The sequence below is a fragment of the Chiloscyllium punctatum genome, chromosome 13 (assembly GCF_047496795.1).
Source record: "Chiloscyllium punctatum isolate Juve2018m chromosome 13, sChiPun1.3, whole genome shotgun sequence".
NCBI classification, from domain to species: Eukaryota; Metazoa; Chordata; class Chondrichthyes; order Orectolobiformes; family Hemiscylliidae; genus Chiloscyllium; species Chiloscyllium punctatum.
Window position 1 is genome coordinate 72,424,431 of NC_092751.1, and position 25,830 is coordinate 72,450,260.

General features: G+C 45.7%; 1 protein-coding gene across 1 annotated transcript; it reads right to left on the bottom strand.

The window, feature by feature from the left end:
• Nucleotides 1-3,683: 3,683 nt before the first annotated feature.
• LOC140484511 (histone H2A-like) lies at nt 3,684-19,141 on the bottom strand. Its single transcript, XM_072582891.1, has 3 exons — nt 19,077-19,141; nt 8,797-9,292; nt 3,684-3,829 (listed from the first exon to the last, which is right to left on the bottom strand). Exon 2 carries the CDS (start codon nt 9,265-9,267, stop codon nt 8,887-8,889), a length of 381 nt encoding a protein of 126 aa, XP_072438992.1. The 5' UTR covers nt 9,268-9,292; nt 19,077-19,141; the 3' UTR covers nt 3,684-3,829; nt 8,797-8,886.
• Nucleotides 19,142-25,830: the final 6,689 nt, after the last annotated feature.

Consider the following 25,830-nt stretch of genomic DNA (forward strand, 5'->3'; position numbering starts at 1 on the left):
TGGTGCTTGGTAATGACCCAGGCCAGGTGTTTGATTTAGTTGTAGGTGAGCACTTTGGAAAGAGTGACCATAATTCAGTTACGTGTAGTTTAGTGATGGAAAGGGATAGGTACATGCCACAGGTCAAGAGTTACCAATGGGGCAAGGGCAATTAGAATGCTATTAGGCAAGAATTAGAATGCTTAGAATGGGGTAGGATTTGGATAAACTGCAGACAATCAAAATGTGGAGCTGGTTTAAGGAACAGATATTGCTTATCCTTGATAGGTATGTCCCTGTCAGGCAGGGAGGAAGTGATAAGGTTTACTACAGAACCATGGTTTACTACAGAAATTGCATCTCTGGTTAAGCAGAAGAAGGAGGCTTATGTATTGATGAGGCAAAATGGTTCAGATGATGCGATGGAGAGTTACAGATCAGCTAGGAAGGATTTAAAGAGAGAGTTAAGAAGAGCAAAGAGAGGACACAAGCAGTCTTTAGCAAATAGAATAAAGGAGAACCCTAAAGCTTTCTATAGGTATGTGAGGAATAAAAGGATGATTAGGGTAGGAATAAGGCCAGTCAAAGACAGAAGTGGGAAGTTGAAGGTAGACCCTGTAGAGATTGGAGAGGTGCTAAACGAACATTTCCCATCAGTGTTTACTCAGGATAAGCAGAATATTGTACAGGAGAAGAATGAGGTACAAGATATTAGACTAGAAAGGATTGAGGATGGTTACGCGCAGGTGTTATCAATTCTAGAAGGAGTGAAAGTAGACAAGTCCCCTGGGGTGGATGCGATTTATCTGAGGATTCTCTGAGAAGTTAGGGAGGAGATAGCAGAGTGGTTGGCTTTGATATTTGAGTCGTCATTGTCTATGGGTTTAGTACCTGAGGACTGGAGGATTGCAAATCTTGTGCCCTTGTTCAAGAAGGGTAGCAGAGATGACTCAGGTAATTATAGACCAGTGAGCCTTACTTCTATTGTAGGAAAGGTTTTGGAATGGATTATAAGAGATGAGATTTATAATCATCTAGCAAGCAACAATTTGATTTCAGATAGTCAACATGGTTTCGTCAAGAGCAGGTCATGTCTCACAAACCTCATTGAGTTTTTTGACAAGGTGACCAAGCATGTAGATGAGGGTAGGGCAGTTGATGTGGTACACATGGACTTCAGTAAAGCCTTTGACAAGGTTCCACATGGTAGGCTGATGGAGAAAATGCAGAGGCATGGAATTGAGGGTGATTTAGCAGTTTGGATTCGAAACTGGCTTTCTGGAAGCAGGCAGTGAGTGATGGTTGATGGAAAATATTCAGTCTGGAGTCCAGTTACTAGTGGTGTTCCACAAGGGTCTGTTTTGGGACCACTGCTGTTTGTCATTTTTAAAAGTGACTTAGACACAGGCATCGATGGGTGGATTAGTAAATTTGCAGATGAGAATAAAGTCAGTGGACTCGTGGACAGTTTGGAAGAATGTTACAGGTTGCAGGGGGATTTGGATAAACCGCAGAATTGGGCTGAGAGGTGGCAAATGGAGTTCAATGCAGCTAAATGTGAGGTGATGCACTTTGGGAAGAACAACAGGATGGCAGGGTACTTGGTCAATGAAAAGATTCTTGGTAGTGTGGATGTGCAGAGGGATCTTGGAGTCCATAGATCCCTGAAAGTTGCCAACCAGGTGGATAGTGCTGTTAAGGCGGCCCATATGGTGTGTTCGGTTTCATTGGTAGAGGGATTGTGTTCCGGAGCCACAAATTCATGCTGCAAATATACAAAACGCTGGTGCGGTCACACTTGGAATATTGTGTACAGTTCTGGTCGCCATATTTCGGGAAGGATGTGGAAGCATTGGAAAAGGTGCAGAGGAGATTTATGAGGATGTTGCCTGATCTGGAGGGAAGGTCTTATGAGGAAAGGCTGAGAGACCTGGGTCTTTTCTCTTTGGAAAGAAGAAGGCTAAGGGGGGATTTGATAGAGACATACAAGATGATCAGAGGATTAGATAGGGTAGACAGTGAAAGTCTTTTTCCTCGGATGATGACATCAGCGTGTAATTACAAATTGAGGGTTGATAGATTAAAGACTGATGTCAGAGGCACATTCTTTACACAGAGAGTGGTAAGGACGTGGAATGCCCTACCTGCTAAGGTAGTCAACTCAGCCACATTAGGGAGATTTAAACAATCCTTAGATAAGCTTATGAATGATTTTGGGATAGTGTAGCGGGACGAGCTGAGAAAATTCCACAGGTCTGCGCAATATCGAGGGCCAAAGGGCCTGTTCTGCGCTGTATTGTTCTATGTTCTATAACAATCAACTCCTATGGATGGGATGGTTGAAAGAACATAAAACAGTGAATGCACCACAAAACTGTACCATACACACCAACAAGATCCTGCACTGAACACGCTCACAAGAGAAGCTGCATTAGGACCATGCACAAAAGGGCTCCACACACTGAGCGCTGCTGACCTACGAAGGGAAGAAGAACAACACCTCTATAGAGTATTCGCCAAGAACAGATATTCTCACAACTTCATCCGCACCTACCTAACAGACAAATAACGCAATGAGGACATGCAACTTCATCTTACATTAAGACATATCTCAGAACTGACAGCCAGACTTCTCCATTCAAAGGGATCCGTGACAGCTCCTGAACTGACAGTCAAGCTCAGACAACAACTCAGCAGGACAAAAGACCCCATACCCATCATATGGAAAACAAACAAACTTACACGATTCCATCCAAAGACTGCAAGACACACAATATAGGACAAACAGGCAGAAAACTAGCAATCTGTATCCACGAAATGGAGATGCCGATGTTGGACTGGGGGGTAAAAAGTTAAAAATCACACAACACCAGGTTATAGTCCAACAGGTTTAATTGGAAGCACACTAGCTTTTGGAGCATCGCTCCTTCATCAGATGGTAGTGGAGGGCTCAATCCTAACACACAGGATTTATAGCAAAAAGTTTAGTGTGATGTAACTGAAACTATGCATTGATAACTTGATTGTCTGTTGAGTCTTTCATCTGTTAGAATACAGTGATAGTTTCACTTCTTTCATGTGTAAATCACAAAACCTTTTTTTTCAAAGTTGCATTCTCGGGTTAGCTGTTAATAATGGGTGATAGCTAGACAATATGTTGAAGGTGTTAGCCCCCTGTGTTCTCTGTCTGTGCCATGATGTTTAGTTGATTCTAATCAAAAAGTGAGATAACGGAGCTTTACATAAATTTGTGCAGTTTTTGAGCTCAGAGTTCGACATGAATGTATGCAGTTTTTGAGCAAAGTACAATGTGACTCTGCAAGTACAAATTCACCCCACAAAATATATGTGTGCATGTGGGTCTTTGTCTGTCTGTGTGTGTGTGTCTGTCTGGGGTGGGGGTTGTGAGTGTGAGAAAGTCTATGTGCATGTAGCGAGTGCAGAGTGTCTTAAGTCTGTGAGGGGGTGCATGTGTGAGTGTAGGAGTGTGTGTGTCTGTAAGGGTGTGTGTGTCTGTGTGAGCACCTGTATATATGTATGTCCGTCCGCGTGAGTGTGAGTGTGAGTGTGAGTGTGAGTGTATAATGCTATGGTAATCACCTGTAATGTGACATGAACCCAAGGTCCCAGCTGAGGCCCTCCCTATGGGTACTGAACTTAACTATCAGTCTCTACTTGGCCACTTTTCACGGCTGCCTGTCCCAAAAGTCCAAGGTCGAATGTCCTGGACCAGTGAAGTGTTCCCCAGCTGGGAGGGAACCTTCCTGTCTGTTGATTGCGGTGCCCATTCATCCGTTATCGTAGCCTTTGCTCGGTTTCCCCAATGCACCACACCACAGGTCATCCTTGCCTGCAACATATAAGATAGACAACGTTGACTGAGTCACGAGTACCTGCCACATACAAGGTGGGAAGTGTCCCCACGTGTAATGTTGGTATCCATGTCCACACTCTGACACATCTTGCAGCGCCTACCATGACAGGGTTGTATGGAGTTGTCCTGAGAGCTGGGCAGCCTGCTACAAACAATGATCTGTTTGAGGTTTGGCGGTTGTTCAAACTTGGGAAGGGTCCATAGTGGACCTGGTGTTGGGGACTGAGCGTGGTCAGGTGGTTGAAGTTTAAGTAGGGGCTGACGTTGGAATAGTGATCACAATTCCGTAAGTTTTACAATATTCATGGACAAAGACAAAGGTGGTCCTAAAGGAAGAGTGCTAAATTGGGGGAAGGCCAATTATACCAAAGTTCGACAGGAGCTGGGGAATGTAGATTGGGAGTAGCTGTTAGAAGATAAATCCACATTTGATATGTGGGGAGGGTTTGAAAGAGAGGTTGATTAGCATGCAGGATAGACTTGGCCCTGTGAAAAAGAGGGATAGAAATGGCAAGATTAGGGAACCATGGATGACAGGTGAAATTGTGATGATAGCGAAAAGGAAAAAGGAAGCATACATAAGGTCTAGGTGACTGAGGACAGCCGAAGCTTTGAAAGGTTATCGGGAATGTAGGACCAATCTGAAATGATGAATTCAGAGGGCTAAAAGGGGTCATGAAATATCTTTACTCAGAGAGTAGTAAAGGTATGGAATGCTTTGCCTGCAATGGTAGTAGATTCACCAAGTTTAAGTGCATTTAAGTCATCATTGGACAGACATATGGATGTGCATGGAATAGTGTAGGTGGGATGGGCTTCAGATTAGTATGACAGGGCGGCGCAACATCGAGAGCTGAAGGGCCTGTACTGCGCTGTAATGTTCTATGTTCTATATCTTTAGCAAACAGGGTTAAGCAAAATCCCAAAGCCTTTTATTTATATATAAGGCGCAAGAGGACAGCTAGAGAAAGGGTTGGCCCACTCAAGGAAAAAGGAGGAAAGTTATGTGTGGAGTTAGAGAAAATAGGTGAGATTCTTAATGAGTACTTTGCATTGCTATTCACGGAGGAGAAGGATATGATGGATGTTGAGGTTAGGGATAGATGTCTGATTTATTCTCGGTCAAGACGGCATAAGGTGGGAGGAAGTGCTGGATATTCCAAAAGGCATTAAGGTGGACAAGTCCCCAGGTGCAGATGGGATCTATCCCAGGTTACTGAGAGAGGAAATAGCTGGGGTCATAACAGATCCCTTTGCAGCATCCTTGAACACGGATGAAGTCCCAGAGGGTTGGAGTTGCGCTAATGTTTTCCCTTTGTTTTGGAAAGGTAGCAGGGATGATCCAGATACTTAGACCAGTGAGCCTGATGTCAGTGGTAAGGAAGCTGCTGGAGAAGATACGAAGGATAGGATCTATTTACATTTGGAAGAAAATGGGCTTATCAGAGATGGGCAACATGATTTTGTGTGGGGTAAGTCATGTTTTACCAAGTTAATAGAATTATTTGAGGAAGTGACAAAGTTGAATTTCTCAAAATGGAGAACTGTGACCAGTGGTGTTCCACAGGGATCCATGTTGGGATCACTGTTGTTTGTGATATATATAAATGATCTGGTGGAAGATATAGGTGGTCTGATCAGCAAATTTGCAGATGACAGTAAGATTGGTGGAGTAGCAGATAGTGAAGGGGACTGTCAGAGAATAATGCAGAATATAGATAAATTGGAGAGCTGAACAGAGAAATCGGGGCAAATGCGAGGTGATGCATTTTGGAAGATCCAATTCAAGAGCAAACAATACAGTAAATGGGAAAGCCCGGGGGCAAATTGATGTACAGAGAGATCCAGGTGCTCAGGTCCAAGTGGCAGCAATGCAGGTAATGGATTGGTCTAGAAGGCATACGGCATGCTTTCCTTCATCAGACGCGGTATTGAGTACAAGAGTTGGCAGGTCATGTTACAGTGGCCGGACTTTGGTTCAGCCACATTTGAAATACGGCCTACAGTTCTGGTTACCACATTACCAAAAGGATGTGGATGCTTTGGAGAGGATGGAGAGGAGGTTCACCACGATATGGAGCATGCTAGCTATTAAAAGAAATTGATTATATTAGGATTATTTTCATTAGAGGAATGGAGATTGAGGGGATATCTGATTGAGGTCGACAAAGTCATGATGGGTATAGACAGGGTGGATAGCAAGAAGCATTTTCCCAGAGTGGGGAACTCATTACTAAGAGTCAGGAGTTCAATGTGAGAGGGGGAAAAGTTTAAAGGAGATATGCATAGAGAGTTCTTTAGGCAGAGGGTGGTGGGTGCATGGAATGTATTATCAGCGGAAGTGGTGTGGGAGGGCGCAACAACGTCATTTATGATGTATCGAGACAGATACATGAATGGGCAGGGAGCGGGGGATACAGATCCTTAGAAAATAGGTGACAGGTTTAGATAAAGGATGTGGATCAGCACAGGATTGGAGGGCCGAAGGGCCTGCTCCTGGGCTGTAATGTTCTCCCAGACATCACGCTTCTTCACTCAAACCGCTGCTGAATGAGAGCGGAGCTGCCTCCCCTTGCCTGATGATACAGCCTGGCTCGGGCCCTGACTGAGAAAGGGACAGAGAGTGAGAGACAGTCCCGGCAGGAAAGTGAGGGACAGACAGAGCCCAGAAATGGCTCTGACCATCCAGCTCCTCCTCCAGCCCCGAACTGTGTCTGTAACGGAACCTTTCCGCACAGTGGCCGGGAACTCAGTGCTCAGCGGGAAACCCACAGACTTCAGCCTCATGTTCATAGAGAGGAAAAACAAGAGCTTCATAAAAACAGCTTGTTTCATTGAAACGCCCATGCCCCGGCCTCTCTATAAATCAGCGTGAGGTCCCGTTCTCACTGTCACTGACTACCAGCTCAGGGACACTTCCAGTGTTTCCATTTCCCACATTCAGAGAAACAGTGCCTTGAGAGAGGAACACTGGGACAGAAACCCCGCTTCACACAGAGTCCCCAAGAAATGACTTGGTGGAATTCAGCGGCAGGAGGAGAAGCTGGTATTGAAATGGGAACAGCGGTGTCTTGTTAGAGAGAGACCGGGGCATGGCGGAGGGAAGGAGCCTCATGGCTCCAGGCCTGGCTCGGTGGCTCTGCGGGAACTCCCAGAAATCTCCCCCGGGAGCTGCTGACCCAGGGCCTGGGGCGACAGATCGCTCAGGATTTCAACAGCGCCCTGCGCTTCCAGAGCTCGGCCGTGATAGCCCTGCAGGAGGCCAGCGGGACTTTACCCTGGTGGGGGCTCTTTGAGGACACCAACCTGGGCGCCATCCACACCCAAAGACATCAAGCTGGGTGGCCGGATCCGCGGAAATGGGAGCCCGGCCGACCCTGCACACTCACCCCGAGAAACCAGAGCCACGGAACCATGGAGAGAGAGAGAGAGAGAGAGAGCAGGACCCCACAGGGCACATTGGTCTCCTCATGATAAACCCAAGAGTTGCTGCTGCTGTTGCACTGGAACAATCCAGGTGTTATTGAAGGAGCTGAGCCTGGCTGAGAATTCAGTACCTCGGCATTTATGTCCCATGAGTTAAAGACACATGTTTAGCAATCTTAGTTCAGTTTCACCGGGACACCAGCGCTTCAATGATGTTCTGCGGACATCGTTATAATCTCAATGCGGGCAGGAGATGATAAATTCTCGGGAAAACCTCTGCTGATTGGGGGTGGGGGGCGATGGAAACAGATTGGCCCCAAATCATCAACCGCTTTCTTTCCGATTTGATATGAGGAAATAAGATGGTAGTTTTACGGGGAAGAATACATTGGTGCTCAATGACTGATTAGTTTTGACATTACAAATCTATACACTTGTTCTCCAACCTCTCCATACCCAGTCTCCTTGAGTAGGTGCTCTATGGACGGACGATTAGATTAGATTACTTCGGCCCAACAAATCCACATTGACCCGCCCAGACCCATTCCCCTACATTTACCCCTTCACCTAACACTATGGGCAATTTAGCATGGCCAATTCACCTGACCTGCACATTTTTGGACTGTGGGAGGAAACCGGAGCACCCGGAGGAAACTCACGCAGACATGGGGAGAATGTGCAAACTCCACACAGAGAGTAGCCTGAGGCGGGAATTGAACCACCGTGCCACCCACAAACTCGATGGGCCGAGTTCCCTGTCTGATTCGCAGGGAGTCCACCAACATTCTTCCCGGGGAGCATATTAATATGGACACTGTTTTTAAGACCCCTCCTTCCTTGCAAATTGACACCACATTAAGTATTGCAGTCTCGCAGCTGTTCTGCTTTGCTCTGGGTCCATTTTGAAAGTTTCTATCTAACAGCAGAAAGCTTCATTCTGCAACCGGACAGAGCACGCACGGAGTTTTGGGAATTAAGTAACAATACGTACAATATCTCTGTCCTTTCGGACTCAAAGATGGGACACTTCTTGAATTGGCCGGACAGCATTTCCCTCCGCCGTGCCCCACTGGGAGCTGGAGCTCCTGAAATGATCGAGTGTTAAAGAGATACATGAACACACTGAAGGAGCTGAAAATAACTCAGTATTGGATAATATCTTCTCTCTGTGTGAACAGGGAATTTTAAAAAAAGAGGCTTGATGTGAACACACCAGAGAATAAACCGCAGTGGGACTGATTATGATAAGCTCATGGTCTTACTGTTTCTTGTACTGGGTCGGTTCCTTCAACCGCATGAGGAAGGGCTGTTGTGTGAAACTGGCAGTGAACGAGGATCTCAGGGGCTGGGCGGTGTATGTATATGACCAGGGTTAAATTCAGAGACCGCACAGGTAGGGATAGCACTCCAGCAAATAATACACACAGCACTCTACTACAACAGCGAGTTATAATAAACCACGATGTACGCTTCAGGCCCAAGCTCCTCGTATTAAAAATGCAAAAATAAAAATCAACCTGACAGAGGTGGGGGTCTAGTTTCTTTCTCTGATATTGTGAGCGGCTCTGAAAAGAGCCTTTGGGTTGTCAGAATCAAGATCAGTCTCTTCACTTTTTCGTGGGGGCGGTTTTCTTGGGCAGCAGCACGGCCTGGATATTAGGCAGCACCCCTCCCTGAGCGATGGTCACCCCTCCCAGCAGCTTGTTGAGCTCCTCGTCGTTGCGCACGGCCAGCTGCAGGTGCCTGGGGATGATGCGGGTTTTCTTGTTGTCCCGGGCCGCGTACCCGGCCAGTTCGAGGACTTCAGCCGCCAGATACTCCAGCACCGCAGCCAGATAGACCGGCGCTCCGGCCCCCACACGCTCAGCATAGTTCCCCTTTCTCAGGAATCTGTGAATACGGCCCACCGGGAACGACAGGCCAGCCCGGGACGACCGAGACTTCGCCTTGGTGCGCGCTTTCATACCGCCCTTTCCTCTTCCAGACATTGTCTAATCTCTCCAATTTAAAAACCTGTCAATATGTACAAAACAGGGAATTTTACAAAGTACAATGTATCAATACTTTAGCGATTATTTACTTTAGGTTACAAATATAGAATCTGCCTTTATCTCTTTCCCTTGTCTACTTGAATCTCTCCATTTCTGACACTAAGTGCCGTTCTCAGAACCTTTAAAACAAACAAAAACGCGACAAAAATTGCACTCCACAACTAATCCTTTTATTTCGTATTTCATAAAATGCGATATGTTGATAATACATCAGACAATATTGCTCCAGGTGAGCGTATTAACAGCATCTTTCGAGACTACTTTCAGGGGCCGTGTTTTTCTTGGACTCGATCTGACTTCAGCAAAAACTCCCCTTTGCGGCTCCAGTTTTATCTCGGTTCAGTTTGAAAGTCTCTCATTGATAGCATTCTGCAACGGGACAAAACCCGCGTGGAGTTTTGAAAATAAAAGAAAAAAAAAGAACTCAAATGTAAAATCTATCCGTGGGACTCGAGGAGAGGGGACGTTTTCCTTGTTTGCTCTGGGTGAAATTTACGGTTCATTCCCCACCAGGATCGCTCCTGAACTGACCGAGTGTCAGAGCAACGTGGACTGGGGAAGACGCTGAAAAATGACTCCCTATGCTCTCTAACAGGCAGGGAAAACAGGGTTTAATCCGAATGCTTAGAGATGAAGGTATGGTCAGCGGGCACTCTTAATGTAGGGAACATTAAAAAAAACAGAGATAGCGTCGAGATAAATATCGTTAGTTATACATTCCCAGAATCACTTGCAAACTAAAACGGTTCAACTATCTCAGGGAAGTGGTGGGTGGCTCTGAAAAGAGCCGTTGGAGTAAAGAGGAACAGGAACACATGAAAGGAGCTGAAAATGACTCAATAGCTTTTAATAAGCTCCCTTTCTGTGGACAGGGAAAAGAGGCTGGAGATAAACACAGGATACTGGATTAGTGGTGCTGGAAGAGCACAGCAGTTCAGGCAGCATCCAACGAGCAGCGAAATCGACGTTTCGGGCAAAAGCCCTTCATCAGGAGGCTTTTGCCCGAAACGTCGATTTCGCTGCTCGTTGGATGCTGCCTGAACTGCTGTGCTCTTCCAGCACCACTAATCCAGTATTTGGTTTTCAGCATCTGCAGTCATTGTTTTTACCTTGGAGATGAACACACCCGAGACTGAGGGCAGAGGTCAGAGGCCACTCATTGAGATAAGCTCATGGCCTTACTCTTTGCTACACTGGGTCATTTCAGCTCTTCCTAATGTGCTAAAAGGGAATGTGAAACTGGCTGTGATCGAGGCGTATAGGAGCTCAGTGATGCATAAATAAAGACCTGTACCGCAGAGGCCCGTACAGTGCAGTAACAAATAATGCATCATCTATTGACGTTATTACAATGGAGCTTTATATGATACTCCATGATAAACACCTCAATCCCCTTGTCTCCCAGTCCTCACTGTGAACCTGGCTGAGTGCAGGGGTTGAAGGGATGCGGATGTTGGATTCTGACTATAACGTCCAATATCCATGCGATTAAAACGGTCAATAAAGTCCCACAATAAAAGGGAAACTAACGGGATATGATCAGGTGCATCCCACAACTCCGTGGAAATGTAGGAAAGGGATTGCTGGACACATTCCTGAGATAACTGTGATTTCTAAATGCCGGTGTTGGACTGGGGTGGATGAAGTTTAAAAATCCCACAACACCAGGTTTATTTGGAAGCACTAGCTTTCGAAGCGCTGCTCCTTCAGGAGGTGGTTGGAGGAGCATTACTTCACAAACTCGTGCTTCCAAATAAACCTGATGGACTATAACCTGGTCATAGAGTCAGAGGTGACCAGCATGGAAGCAGACCCTTCAGTCCAACCCGTCCATGCCGACCAGATATCCCAACTCAATCTAGTCCCACCTACTAGCACCCGGCCCATATCCCTCCAAACTCTTCCTATTCATACACCCATCCAATGCCTCTTAAATGTTGCAATTGTACCAGCCTCCACCACTTCCTCTGGCAGCTCATACCATACATGTACCACCCTCTGCGTGAAAAAGTTGCACTTTGTGATAACTGTATTATGGATAGCCATGGGTGAGGTTCCAGAAGACTGGAGGGTGGCTAACGTGATGTTATTACTTCAGGAAGGTGGCAAGGAAAAGCTGGGGAAGAGTAGACCAGTGGGCCAATAGTGGACATGGGTCATAGAATTCCTACAGTGTGGAAACAGGCCATTTGGGCTAACAAATCCACACCAACCCTCTGAAGAGTAAACCACCCAGACTATTCCCCTACTACTCTACATTTACTCTGGATCAATGCACCACACATCCCTGAAGCACTATGGGCAATTTAACATGTCTAATTCACCAAATCTGCACATTTTTGGATCGTGAGAAGAAATCAGAACACCCAGAGGAAACCCACACAGACACTAGGAGAATGTCTGTGTGGAGTTTGGACAGTCACCTGAGGCTGGAATTGAACCTGGGTCCCTGGTGCTGTTTGGCATCAGTGCTAACCACTGATCCATCATGTCACCCCATTGTGTGAGACAGGATTAACATGCATTTGGAAAGGCAGTGGTTGATTAGGGGTGGTCTGCATGGCTTTGTTTGTGCGAAGTTATGTCTCAGTAATCTGATTACGATCTTGAAGGTGTGACAAAGAAGATTAATTAATCCAGGGTGGTGCACGTGGTCAATATGAACTTTGGCAAGGTATTTGACAAGGTTCTGCAAGGTTAGATCACATGGATTCCAGGGAGGGCTAGTCATTTGGATACAAAATTAATTTGGAGTCAGGATAGTAGAAGGGTATTTTTCAGACTGGAGGCCTCTGAGCAGTGGTGTACTGGGTCCACTCATTTTTGACACGAAATAAGTGATTTGGATGTGAATAAAGGAGGCATGGTTCGTAAGTTTTCCGATGACATCAAGATTGATGTTGTTGACAGTGAAGAAGATTATCTCAGAGTACAGCGGGATGTTGATCAGAAGAGCGAGGAATGGCAGATGGAGATTATGTCAACTAAAAGTGAAGTACTGCATTTTGGTATCACAAATTCGGGCAGGGCTTTAATTAAACCTTGAAGTGCAGGTTTATTGTTCCTTGAAAATGGACTCGCAGGTGATGGAGTAGTGAAGAATGCAGATAGTGCAGTGAGTAGAAGGGTTGTGATATCATGTTGGAACTGTACAAGACATTGATTGGGCAACTTTTGGAATACCATGTTCAATTCTCATCTCCCAATTATACGAAAGATGTTGTTAAACTCGAGAGGGTTCAAAAATAATTACAAAGTTATTGGCGGGGTTGGAGGGGTTGAGCTGTTGTGAGGGTCTGAATAGGCTGGGGATGATGTCCCCGAAGCATCGGAGGCTGAAGGGTCATTTTACCAAGGTTTATAAGTTCATGAGGGACACAGATAGAATGGACAGCCAAAGTCTTTCTTCCCTCATGGTGTGGGAGTGTTGATTCCCCAATATCTTATCCAGAGTCCAAAATGAGAGGCCATGGGCTTGAGGTGAGAGAGGAAAATGTTTAAAAAGGACCAAAAGGACTTTTTGAACACAGAGAGTGGTGCATATATGGAATGAGCTCTGAGAGGAAGTGGTGGACACTAGTACATTTACAGCATTTAAAAGGCATCAGGATAGGTAGATGAATGGGATGTGGGCCATAAATGTGGGCCATTTACCAGCTTATGTTGGATATCTGGTCTAGGAGTCTAAGTCAATCAGGGTAATGGCCTCATTTCTTTCACTGATGTCGTGAGTGGCTCTGAAAAGAGCCTTTGGGTTGTCAGAATAAAGAATGGTCTCTTCACCTTTTAGTGGTGTCCCCAGTGGTGGTTTTCTCGAGCAGCAGCATGGCCTAAAGATTAGGCAGCACCCCGCCATGAACGATGGTCACTCATCCCAGCAGCTTGTTGAGTTTATTGTCATTATGGAGGAGTCAGGGGAGGATGCGGGTTTCTTATTGTCCAGACCAGTGTCACCCACCACTTCAAGGTTGTCAGCTGCCAGATACTCGAGCACCGCAGCCAGATAGACCAGCGCTCCAGCACCCACACGCTCAGCAGAATAACCCCTTCGCAGGAGCCTGTGAAAGTGTTCCTCCAGAAAGTTTGTACTGTACTGGCTTCATAGAAGTTAGCGTATTGCAGTTGCATCAAGTGTGTATGAATCTCAGGAAAAAGAACCTAACACTTTAGTCCTTAAATGCATGAATAAGAAGAATAACTGGCAGATTCTTCAAGATCTGTTTGATATTCTAAGTGAATGCAGAATTAAGTTTGTTTGTTCCCTTTGCTTGTATACTTTGTGCACTCACTAATTAATTCTCTATCTGTCATTATATGTTATTCAGTGGGACTGCAGGAATCAGTTTATTGTCCTGCAAAACTCCGCTCATATGTGACAGACTGTCAATAGAGAACCGTAAGAATGTTTGAACCGTAAGAAGATCTTGGAAATTAAATTTTAACATAGAGGTTCCTCTCTGCTGTGCAAATGCACTGATTTTATCTTTAAAAAATGTTATTTTAAAGGAGCCATTCTTTTCATACAAGAGGGATGCCCACATTGGATTGATCAACTTTAATCTACCTACTCTGCATTACTGAGCAGTTTAAATACTGCCTGTAAAGTAGAAAGCCAGTTACCAAAGTGAGAGAGGAGAGAGTTCTCAATTCATGTCTTCTGTTTTGGCTGGAAAAAGCCCACGCTGTTTGTGCCAAAAGGATTAATAGTCAAGTGAAAACACAACAAATTGCAACAGAAATAAATCTGCGTTGTTCTTCAGAGTAGAATAGGGGAAAGCAATGGACCTTTGAAAATGTTATAGTGCAGGGTCCAACTAGGACTCGGGATATCACAGTCTGGTCATCAGAATGATACCATTGTTTTTTTCATTATCGGGTGACAATTTATTTTAAGACTGCTTAATCAAAGATAGGTAATAAGGGAAAGCCAGGGAACTATAGACTGATGAGCCTGACATTGGTGATGAGCAAGTTGTTGGAGGCAATCCTGAGGGACAGGATTTATATGTATTTGTAAAGGCAAGGACAGATTAAGGATAGTCCTTATGGCTTTGTGTCTGGGAAATCATGTCGAACAAACTTGATTTCGTTCTTCAAAGAAATAATAGAGGATTGATGAGGGCAGAACATTAGATGTGATGTATTTGGACTTCAGTAAGGTGCTTGACAAGGTTCCTCATGGGAGGCTGGTTAGCAAGGAAAGATCTCATGGAATATAGGGAGAATTAGCCATTGGATACAGAATCTGCTCAAAGGTAGAAGACAGAGGGTGGTAGTGGAGGGTTGGTTTTCATATTGGAGGCCTGTGACCAGTGGAGTGCCACAAGGATTGATGCTGGATCCAATATTTCTCGTCATTTATATAAATGATTTGGATGTGAACATAGGTATAGTTAGTGAGTTTGCTAAAATTAGACTAAAATTAGAGGTGTAATGGACAAGAAGAAAGTTACCTCAGAGTAGAATGGACAACTTGTTTAGATGGGCAAATGGATTGAGGAGTGGCAGATGGAGTTTAATTTAGATAAATGTGAGGTGCTGCAATTTGGAAAAGCAAATCAGAGCAGGACGTATACACTTAATGCTGAGATCCTAGGGAGTGTTGCTGAACAAAGGGACTTTGGAGTGCAGATTCAAAGTTCCCTGTAAGTAGAGTTGCAGTGAAGAAGGCATTTGTTATCCTTTACTTTATAGGTCAGAACATTGAGTATGGGAGCTGGGAGGTCATGTTATGGCTGTACAGGACATTTGCTAGGCCACATGTGGAATCTCCTTCCTATTGGAAGGATGTTGTGAAACTTGAAAGGATTCAGAAAAGATTTACAAGGATGTTGCCAGGGTTGGAGGATTTGAGCAATAGTGAGATGCTGAACAGGCTCCACAACCACCTGATGAAGGAGCATCGCTCCGAAAGCTAGTGTGCTTCCAATTAAACCTGTTGGACTATCACCTGGTGTTGTGTGATTTTTAACTTTGTACACCCCAGTCCAACACCGGCATCTCCAAATCATGATATGTTCATCTTGCCATGTGAATATTTAGGTGCAATCATCAACATGTACCTATCAGTTTCTACTTTGTGAATATCCCCAATATATGAGTGTTAGTATCAATCTGAAACTGTCAGTTTCTGCTTAGTGTAACAGTAAAGTTGTACCTGTTATTCTCTAATATTTGATTCTTTTTATCAACTGTCTCTGTCAGTTTCCAGATTAGAGTGGCGCTGGAAAAGCACAGCAGGTCAGGCAGCATCCGAGTAGCAGGAAAACCGATGTTTTGCCCAAAACCTGCCGTGCTTTTCCAGCACCATTCTAATCTCGACTCCGATTTCCAGCACCTGCAGTCCTCACTTGCTCTGTCATATGAAACTGGAGGCTATCTGAAGATGTTACCCGGTATGGTGATGAAACTTCTGAAAGTGAACCTTCCAGCTCAGCAAGCAAACCTACGTCCTTAGTTATCAATTTTTTAACCTGTCAGATTCTGTGACTCTGAGTATAGTTATCAAATTGTACATTCTGGAATAGTGGTGCTGGAAGAGCACAGCAGTTCAGGCAGCATCCAAGTAGCTTCGAAATCGATGTTTCGGGCAAAAGCCCTTCATCAGGAATAAAGGCAGTGAGCCTGAAGCATGGAGAGATAAGCTAGAGGAGGGTGGGGGTGGGGAGAAAGTAGCATAGAGTACAATGGGTGAGTGGGGGAGGGGATGAAGGTGATAGGTCAAGGAGGAGAGGGTGGAGTGGATAGGTGGAAAAGGAGATAGGTAGGTCGGACAAGTCCGGACAAGTCATGGAGACAGTTACTGAGCTGGAAGTTTAGAACTAGGGTGAGGTGGGGGAAGGGGAAATGAGGAAGCTGTTGAAGTCCACATTGATGCCCTGGGATTGAAGTGTTCCGAGGCGGAAGATGAGGCGTTCTTCCTCCAGGCGTCTGGTGGTGATCAAATTGTTTCTGCCATCTGAAAGCATGAGTGATGTTCTGCACGTCTTCCTTACAGATTCTGCCCTATGCATGTGAATGAATACATCAATCCATTGCTGGGTTTATGAACAAGCTAAAGCACTTATGGTTTGATACCTGTGATTTTTTTTTGCTCTGGGAATGCAAGTGTTATTATTCGTCTCCAGCTAGGACTTTGTTTTTCAATATGTGAGATTAATTATAAATCTGTCCTTGTCAGAGCCTGCTGCACAAATATGTAAATGTAGTTGTCAATCAGTACCTGTCAGTTTCTCAGAAGTGAATGTGTGCAGTTAGATGTCAATATACCTGTCAGATTTGGCTATGTCAATATGTGAGTGCGATTATCTATCTATGCCTATCAGCTTCTGCTCAATCTGTATGTGAGTGTAGTTATGAATTTTTATGGTCAGATTTAGCTCTGCGAATACGTGAGTGTACTTAGAACATAAAACAGTACAACACAATACAGGCCATTCAGCTGTCAATGTTGTGCCAAACTTTTCTCCTCCTCTAAGCTCAGACTAACCCACATACCCTGCATTGTGCTATCTTCCATGTGCCTACCCAAAGTCGCTTAAATGTCCCTAATGTCTCTGACTCGGCTCCCACTGCTGTCTGTGCAATCCAAGTACCCATCACTCTCTGTGTAAAGAACCTCCTCTGACATCTCCCCGAAACCTGCCTCCAATCACCTTAAAATCATGCCGCATCGTGACCGACATTTCTGCCATGGCAAAAGGTCTCCGGCTATCCACTCTATCTATGCCTCTCAACATCTTGTACACCTCTGGCAACTCACCCTCATCCTTCTTTGCTCCAATGAGAAAAGCCCTAGCTCCATAACACATGTCCTCCAATCCAGACAGCATCCTGGGAATCCTCCTCTGCACCCTCTCTAAAGCTTCCATATCTTTCCTATAATGAGGCAACCAGAACTGAACAAAATATTCCAAGTGTGGTCGAACCAGGGGTCTATACAGCTGCATGACCTCACGGCTTTTAAACTCAATTCCCCTGCTCATTGAAGCCAACACACCATACACCTTCTTCACAATCCCTTCAACTTGGGTGGCAAGTTTGAGGGATCTATGGACTTGGACCCCAAGATCCTCTGTTCCTCCACACTGCCAAGCATCCTGCCTCTAACCCAGTATTGTTCGTTCAAATTTGACCTTCCAAAAATGTAGTTACCAAACTACACCTGCCAGTTTATGCAACACAGCTGTTCAATTTTATAATGTGTCTTGGGGTCAGTGTGTGTACTTGGGACTTATTTTAATACAATGTGTGTGTGTGAATATGTGTTTTCTCCCATTTTATCAGACATTGGCTAACAATGTGTGTTTTGAATTCACTTTACTTAATGTTGTATCTATATACATCTCATCTATTCACTAAAGGATTAATTCTGATTTTCAGCATCCACTTTTGTGACTCTTGTCCTGCCTCTGAGCATAGTTTCCTTCTCTGTCAGTATTTAACATCTACCGCATGTAAGGTTGTTGAAACTATGCAACAGAATGATCTATTTGTTTATCTTGTTTCTAAATTTAAAAAGGCTTAGAATTAATATCGACTTACTGCTGATCCCAAGTATCTATTTTAGACCGGGAATAAGTCTGCCCCTTTTCAAAAGCAGTGAGAACATCAATGGCCTATGAATGATGACGTTTATTGGAACTGGGGCAGTGTGCATTGTGAATGGAGGGGAAAAAACTTACATTGCTAACATGGTGCTTGACTCTTGGTTTAAACATATCTCTCTGGAAAGTAGGCTGACTCAATCGGCTATGTGACTGTGGAGTGGATGATCTGCACTCTAGCAGTGGGAACATACCTGCTGATTATTCAAAGGTGCTGGCTTTGAACCCTGAAAATATTCCATTGTCTTGGCCCCTTAAGTATTTGCGTGAAGAGATAACTCCTGTAAATCAACATCAGCTGAGTTTGGCAATATTAACTGAATGTTACATTGATCAGTTCAATAATTATTTGGATGTTTCTTTTTCATTTAAGCCAACACTTCTAACAGAACCACGGGTCTGATTCCATCCTTGCCTTCACGAGCTGCTCCTCGCCTCGTGACTGTCTTGTTTTACATAATTTGGAGGTGCCGGTGTTGGGGAGACAAAGCCAATAATCTCACAACGCCAGATTATAGCCCAACAGCTTTATTTGGCAGCATGAGCTTTCGAAGCTCTGTTCATTCATCAAAAGGCATGGTTTGGAGGTGCCTGATGAAGGAGCAGCACTTCGAAAGCTAGAGTTTCCAAATAAACCTGTTGGGCTATAATCTGGCGTTGTGAAATTTTTAGCGTAGGTTTTCATAACTCTACACCAATGGAATGAAATGCAGAAACTGAGCAACAAATGCACAGCACCATGAATCCGGAGGAACCGGAATGCTTACCCAGTTCGATCTCCAGCTCCCAATCCACTAACCACTGAAGAGCACAACAACAGACGCCACTTCAAATGTTTTTACTCGAAACTGTTAATCTAGCGCCTCCAAAACATCTCATTTACAGGACTGTCACGTTTCCATAATTTCCCTGCACAATGCCAACACACAGTGGGTACAAAAACTGAACAATGAATTGTCCTCAGTGTCTAAAGGACTGAAAACCACAGCAGCTTCTTCCCACTCTGCCTCCCTCAGCAGGCCCACATACAGCCCGAGAAAGGCCTCTCTCTACACCCCAGGCCGCTCACTCCAAGTTCCAGGACCAGTGTCTGCTCCTCTCAGCCTCTTACAGACAGCCCCCGATTCTCCCGGACCTTACCCTGAATCAGTCCTGGTCTCTGAGCCCCCTCTGTGTCCCAGGCTCACATCCCGATGAGCTGCTGGAAGGAACGTGCTGATCTCTCCATTGCAGTGTGTTTCTAACAAGACCCTTCCACTCCCGGAGGAAATACTCCTCACTGACAACCCCCGGAGGTTGGAGAGGGGTGGGGTGGGGGGGGGGGGGGGGGGGGGGGGGCGGTGTTGGGGAGGGGGGCGGTGTCGGGGGAGGGGGGGGGGGAGGGTGCTCACGCATGCGCTCCACTGTTCGGGAAGTGTCAGGCTGGGGGGGTGGGGGTTGTGGGAGAGGGACAGCGTCGCGCATGTGCTGCTTTCCCAAATGATTCCCTGAAACAAACATCAATAAGTCATTTCCCCCAATTCCTCTTTTTCCCAGTGGGAACAAAGGACCTGGGACTGTGGGGAAGGGACAGAGACCGTTTCAAATTGGGGCATTGCCCCTTAATGAAGATCCAATGTCGCTCATACCCGGGTTACGGTAACAACTCCTCCCTCAGGCGCTCTGAGAGTCTGACGAGGAATTGGAGACACTGACGGCTCTTCGGTCCATCCATAAAGCTCCTACATTCAGTAACATTTCGTCTGATCTCATTGATCCATTAAATGTATTATTCCAAGCTCCCGACATTCGTCCGATAATATTAACTCCTGTCGAAAGTAATGGGCGGCATGGTGGATCAGTGGTTAGCACTGCTGCCTCACAGCACCAGGTTCGATTCCAGCCTAGAGCGGCTCTCTGTGTGGAGTTTGCACATTCTCCCCGTGTCTGTGTGGGTTTCCTCCGGGTGCTCCGGTTTCCTCCCACAGTCCAAAAAATGTGCAGGTCAGATGAATTGGCCATGCTAAATTGCCCATAGTGTGAGGCGAAGAGGTGAGTGTAGGGGAATGGGTCTGGGCGGGTCAGTGTGGACTTGTTGGGCCGAAAGGCCTGTTTCCACACTGTAAGTAATCTAATCTACTATGCAGAGAGATAGAATAAATTGTACGTTTTTACGAAGGTGGAACGCTACTATTGGAAGGTGTTATATTGTGCAGTGGTAGTCTCCCTAGATGTAGGTCAGGAGTCCCGGGTTAAAGTCCCACCTCGTCCAAAGGTTGCTGCTGCTTGAGAGAATGGTTGGTTAAGAATATGCTGCCAATGAAATGGACGCTGCTTTGTCCTGAATGTCTGAAATGTTATGAGCTCATTCAGGTCAGTGCGGTAAACCACCACACACCTGCCTCATCAGCCTGGACCAGGAGAAAGCCTTTGCCAAAATGGGTTTTGCAGAGGGAATCTGCAACTGGATCTGACTGCTTTACACCAACGTTGTGAGCATTGTCTCAATCACTGGGTAGGAATTAGAAAGCTTCCCAATCAGATCCGGAGTCAGGAGGGGCTGCCCAGTCTCTCCTGCTTTAACTGTATGTTGTGGAGAGCCGTTTAGTGAGACGATCAGAAGGATGCGACTCTGAGAGACCATAAGACCTTAAGACATAGGAGTGGAAGTAAGGTCATTCGGCCCATCGAGTCAACCATTTAATCATGGCTGATGGGCATTTCAACTCCACTTACCGCATTCTCCCCGTAGCCCTTAATTCCTTGTGACATCAAGAATTTATCAGTTTCTGCCTTGAAGACATTTAGCGTCCTGGCCTCCACTGCACTCCACGGCAATGAATTCCACAGGCCCATCACTCTCTAGCTGAAGAAATGTCTCCGCATTTCTGTTCTAAATTGACCCCCTCTAATTCTAAGGCTGTGCGCATGGGTCCTAGTCTCCTCGCCTAACAGAAACGGAGAGGGGTGACTATTAAGGCCTCCCTGTACATGGATGATGTCACTATTTTCTGCTTGGATCTACTGCCAGTGCACAGACTCAGGTGCATCTGTGACCAGTTTGAATGGGCCTCCGGGGGCCAAGGTAAATTGAGGCAAGAACGAGGCCATGATCGACGGAAACTGGGCTGATCAATCGCCTATCCTCTTCACTGTCAGGGCTGACCACCTGAAGGTGCTGGGTATTTGGTTCAGAGGGGCTGGGGCTTGTGCCAAGACTTGGGAGGAACATGTCACCAAAGCGAGGCAGAAACTAAGGAGATGGGAGAAACAGTTGCTCTCCATCTTGGGTAAAAACCTGGTCATTCGGTGTGAGGTACTCTTTGTTGTTGTATGTGGTGCATGCCTGGCCTATTCCCCAAAAATGTGCTGTCACAGTCCCCCTGGCTGTTTCCACTTCATGTGCAGATCAAAGATGGACCATGTCCAAAGAGACACCATGCATAAAGATCTGTAGAAAGTGGGAAAAAACACACTCAATCCTACCCTCACCCTTTTTGGCCAATTTTGTGTGTGCCTGCATCAAGCTGTGCGTGGATCCCCTCCACACAAACACCAAGTGTCACTACGTACTGAGGTTCTACCTGTCCCCAGTGTTGGGAAGGATGGACTGCCGTGGAATGCTCAAAGTAGTTGGACTGTTCCGTACTAACTGTCCTTCATGAAGAAACTTGTGAAGAATAACACCTCTGACCACAAGTCCATCAGGAAGTGATCAAACATAGTGTCCTTGTGACGCTTTGGGAAAAGGAGAGGGCCAATCCTGGGGCAGTTTACTGCACAGTCTTTGAAACTCATTGCCAGAATACATCATCACCAGAACGTTCAACCAAGCACGAAGACATCCTTTGGTTGGTGTGGAGAAAGGCACTGCCTGTGAGATACTTTATGTATGCCCGGACTCTCTGCCCCACCGCACGCTGCCCTCAAAGCAGCTGTGGAGGGGACCAGATTGTCACACATCTCCTTCTGGAATGTGCCTATGCAAAGGACATCTGGAGAAGAATGCAGTGGAGTTTGTCGAGGTTTGTCCCGAGCAGCTCCGTGACATGAGACACTGCTCTATGCAGTGTTCGCTGGGATGAACACTGAGATGAATATCAATTGTGCCTGACGGACGATTAACATGGTGAAAGATGCGCTTTGGTCTGCCCGAAACCTGCTGGCCTTCCAGTTGAAGGAATTAACCCAGATTGAATGTAGCAGACTGGCATATTCCAAAGTCCAGGATTACATGCTGAGGGACACGCTGAAGCTTGGGGCAGCTGCTGCCAAGACGCAGTGGGGAAAGACCACCGTGTATGGTCCCTCTGCCGAAGGATAAGAGTGTGTGCATACAGTAGTTGGGCCCTGCTGCCACCTCAGCTATAAGCCAAGAGGTTGTCTGTAAATATAGAGTATGATAGGCATGAAAGATTTAAGTTACCATCTGTAAGTAAAAAGAGTACAGATCTGAGCAAGTTCACTAACTGTCCAGGTACCAAAACCTTATTTTCTAAAACATGTTGTGGTGAGACAGTTTCTTATCGGAGCTGGGTGTTGCAGTAATTTCTGTGATGGGAATATAACCTTGTGATTTCGCAGCCCAAGGCTGCCTTTCTCCAGATCTTGTCGAATTGGGCCGTGATCTGCTCCAGGAGACTGGTACCCTCCCAAACTGCTTTAATGGTGCATTCCACTGCAGTGTTTTCACTCAGGTTTACAGTGATACATTGGGAATGCTTGATGTGCAATCCCATGGTTCAAATCCAAACTCCTCACTGTATCCACAGCCCCAACTCTCCGTGGTGCTGCATCGGCTCTTGTGAGTGACAGAACATGTAGTACTCACCCTGGAAACAATCCTGGTGTGTTACAGCTGAGATAGTCACTGTCCTTCATTCTATTCATTCACATTCACATTTGGTGATATTTCTGGCCTGTGAATTGTGTGGGTGTGAACATTGTGTAAGACAGACTGAGGAAGAGGGCGGGTGGGTTCGTCCAACCTAGTTATGTTTGTGAGGACGTTCATATCACTGAATCTCTGAGTCTCTCTTGCGCAAATCAAAGGTTTTCATTTGAAGTTATCCCCTTGCTCCCCTCCTAAACCCCAAAGGCAGAATTCAAGACAATATATTTGTTGATTTCAAGATTTCAGTCGGAAAGTAGCGACAATGTGAGCACTCAGCTCAGAGAGCGCGATCAGAGCAGCAGCAAAAATGGGTTTCACACGGAAAACGGAGCCGTCAATTCGAATAAAACCTTTCTGGCGGGAAACTTCCCGTGTCTGGAACAGGAAGATCCAGCCCGAACTGTCTGGAGATGCCGAATTCCACAGGAATTGGAGAGTTTCGGCCGAGTGAGGAACACAGAGGGGCAGAAGGGCAATGGGGTGTCGGCTGATGAAGGGCTTTTGCCCGAAACATCGATTTCACTGCTCCTCGGATGCTGCCTGAATCGCTGTGCTTTTCCAGCCCCACTAATCCAGTATCTGGTTTCCAGCATCTGCAGTCACAGTTTTTACCCAATGGTGTGTCGGCGCCGACTGCTCGCTGCCTTGAAGTTGTTCAGTGTTGCCATCAGCAGCTTCATTGCTGACCCAGTTCACACTGACACACACACACACACACACACTCTCACACACACTCTCACACACACACACACACTCACACACACACATACACACTGACACACACATTCAAACTCACACTGACACACACACTCACACACACATACACACTGACACACACATTCACACACACTGACACACACACATACTCACACACACACACTCACACACACATACACACACACACGCACACACACACATACACTCACATATTCATACACATACACATTGACACACACATACACACACACACGCACACACACACACACATACACTCACATATTCATACACATACACACTGACACACACACACACACATACAGACACACACACACACATACAGACACACACAAACACACAAACACACACACAGTCACACACATACACACACATACGCACACAAACACACACACACACACTCACACACACACATACACACATACTCACACACACACTCACACACACAGATGCACACGCACACACACATGAGTCTGCAGCTGGATGTGGCCCCAATCTCTCCAAGGCCCCGCTGCCAACAGAAAGCGGCTACTGGGACACAGCACATGGAAAATCCTTCCCCAGGAACGGCTCTTCCCGTGTGAAAGGGACAACCATTCCACTTTAAATTGGAAACGGCTCCAGGGGATTGTTCCTGTTCTTGGAACGTTTCATAAACAAAACTCCTGTCTCGCAAATAAGAAGTGGGAAAAGTTGTTGGCAGGAAGAATAGCGAAAGTGTTGACTGTGAGGACTCTGCCTCGTCAGCAGATGGATTCCTTACATTGTCCTCTAGTGCTGATCTTATTCTGTGTTGCCTGATGGATCGGTGTGTGTTTCCATGATCGTATTGTGGGCAGTCATCTGCGGTTTAGCTGCAATAACGTGTGTTAGAAACCCAGGTCCACCAGTCTCTATTTCGTTTTTCTCATATTATGCACAATTGCAACACAGTAAAGTATCAGTTAATATTGGGAGATGACATACAGAGGCGTGTGAAATGCAGAGGTTTTAGTGACACTTACACAATGGTTAGAGATTACCTTCATTCAGGAGATAAGGATGCGGAATGTGTTTTGGAAGAGATTAGGAACAGTGAGGAAAGAACTCACCAGCAGATACAGTTTACAAGCCCACTCGCAGTACCCACAATGTGAAATAAAATGTACAAGAAATAAATAGTGTGTGTGAGTGATAAAAGATGGCAATAAACATGGTTGGGTTTAATTTCCCCGCTCCCACTCCCGGTTCCATTGTAAAGGAAGTTTGGAGAACAATAATCAATAAATCATATATGTCCCACAGAACATCGCGAGTCATATCTTGGTCTTCGATTACTTTACAGGTGACTTAGTCTCTGTCTTTTCATGGAAACCATCTCTTTCATTGTGAGCATCAGAAAAGGTCATGTATTTTGCCAGAAAACAAATGTCACTGACCTTTATTTTTTTCATATCCAAGAACACTCAAATCACCAGCTCCCTTGGTCAACTCTACCGCCCACGTTAGCAAAGAAATCTGGCAAATTGACAGTTTGATTTTCCTAGCAATAAATAATTGTGATTCCGTTTGTCTGCAGTCATCTCTTCCTAACTTTGTGCTTTTCTTCGTTTACAGTGGGGTTTAGCATCTTCCAAGTGACAGCAAAGATATTAGATCAGTTGGAAGCATTTTCGCCGATCAAGTCGGCGAGTTTTCAATGAGATCACGGGCTGATTTGTTTAATCCTCAACTCCCCTTCTCAGCCTTATCTCCCTGGCCCTTGATTACGAATTGACTAAATGTCTGTCTATCTCAGCCTTGACGGCCCTCTGTTAGAAAGAATTCCACTGATTTGCTACCCTCTCATAGAGAGAATATCCTCCCCATCAGAGTCTTCAATGTTTGACCCCTTCCGCTGTGATGAGGCCCTCTAGTCCCACATTATCCTGGGTGTAAATCAGAGCAGAATGAACCCCTGAAGGTAGATCTTCACTCTCTACTGCCAGCTGTGAGTATTTGAAAACATTTCATATTTTGACATCTGATTAACCAATTAGAGCTGATTTTACACATTAGATTGGCCAATGGAGAGTCTTCTTCAAGAGCACTTCAATGGCTGTAATTCAGCTGGCGGTGTAAGTGCTAGTCAAACACAAGGACACTCGGTGCACCGCTGTGTTTATGAATCTCTCTGCACATGAAAATGGATCCTTCCCATCCACTTTACCTCTCATCAATGTGGGTGTCATTCAACTTGATCTCCCAGCATCCTCCTCCGTTCTGAACCAAGAGAGGGTGACAGTGAATACTGGGGTCATGCTGCAG

Excerpts from the sequence above, each read along its gene's own strand:
- LOC140484511 (XM_072582891.1), bottom strand. The coding sequence starts at position 9,267 with ATGTCTGGAAGAGGAAAGGGCGGTATGAAAGCGCGCACCAAGGCGAAG.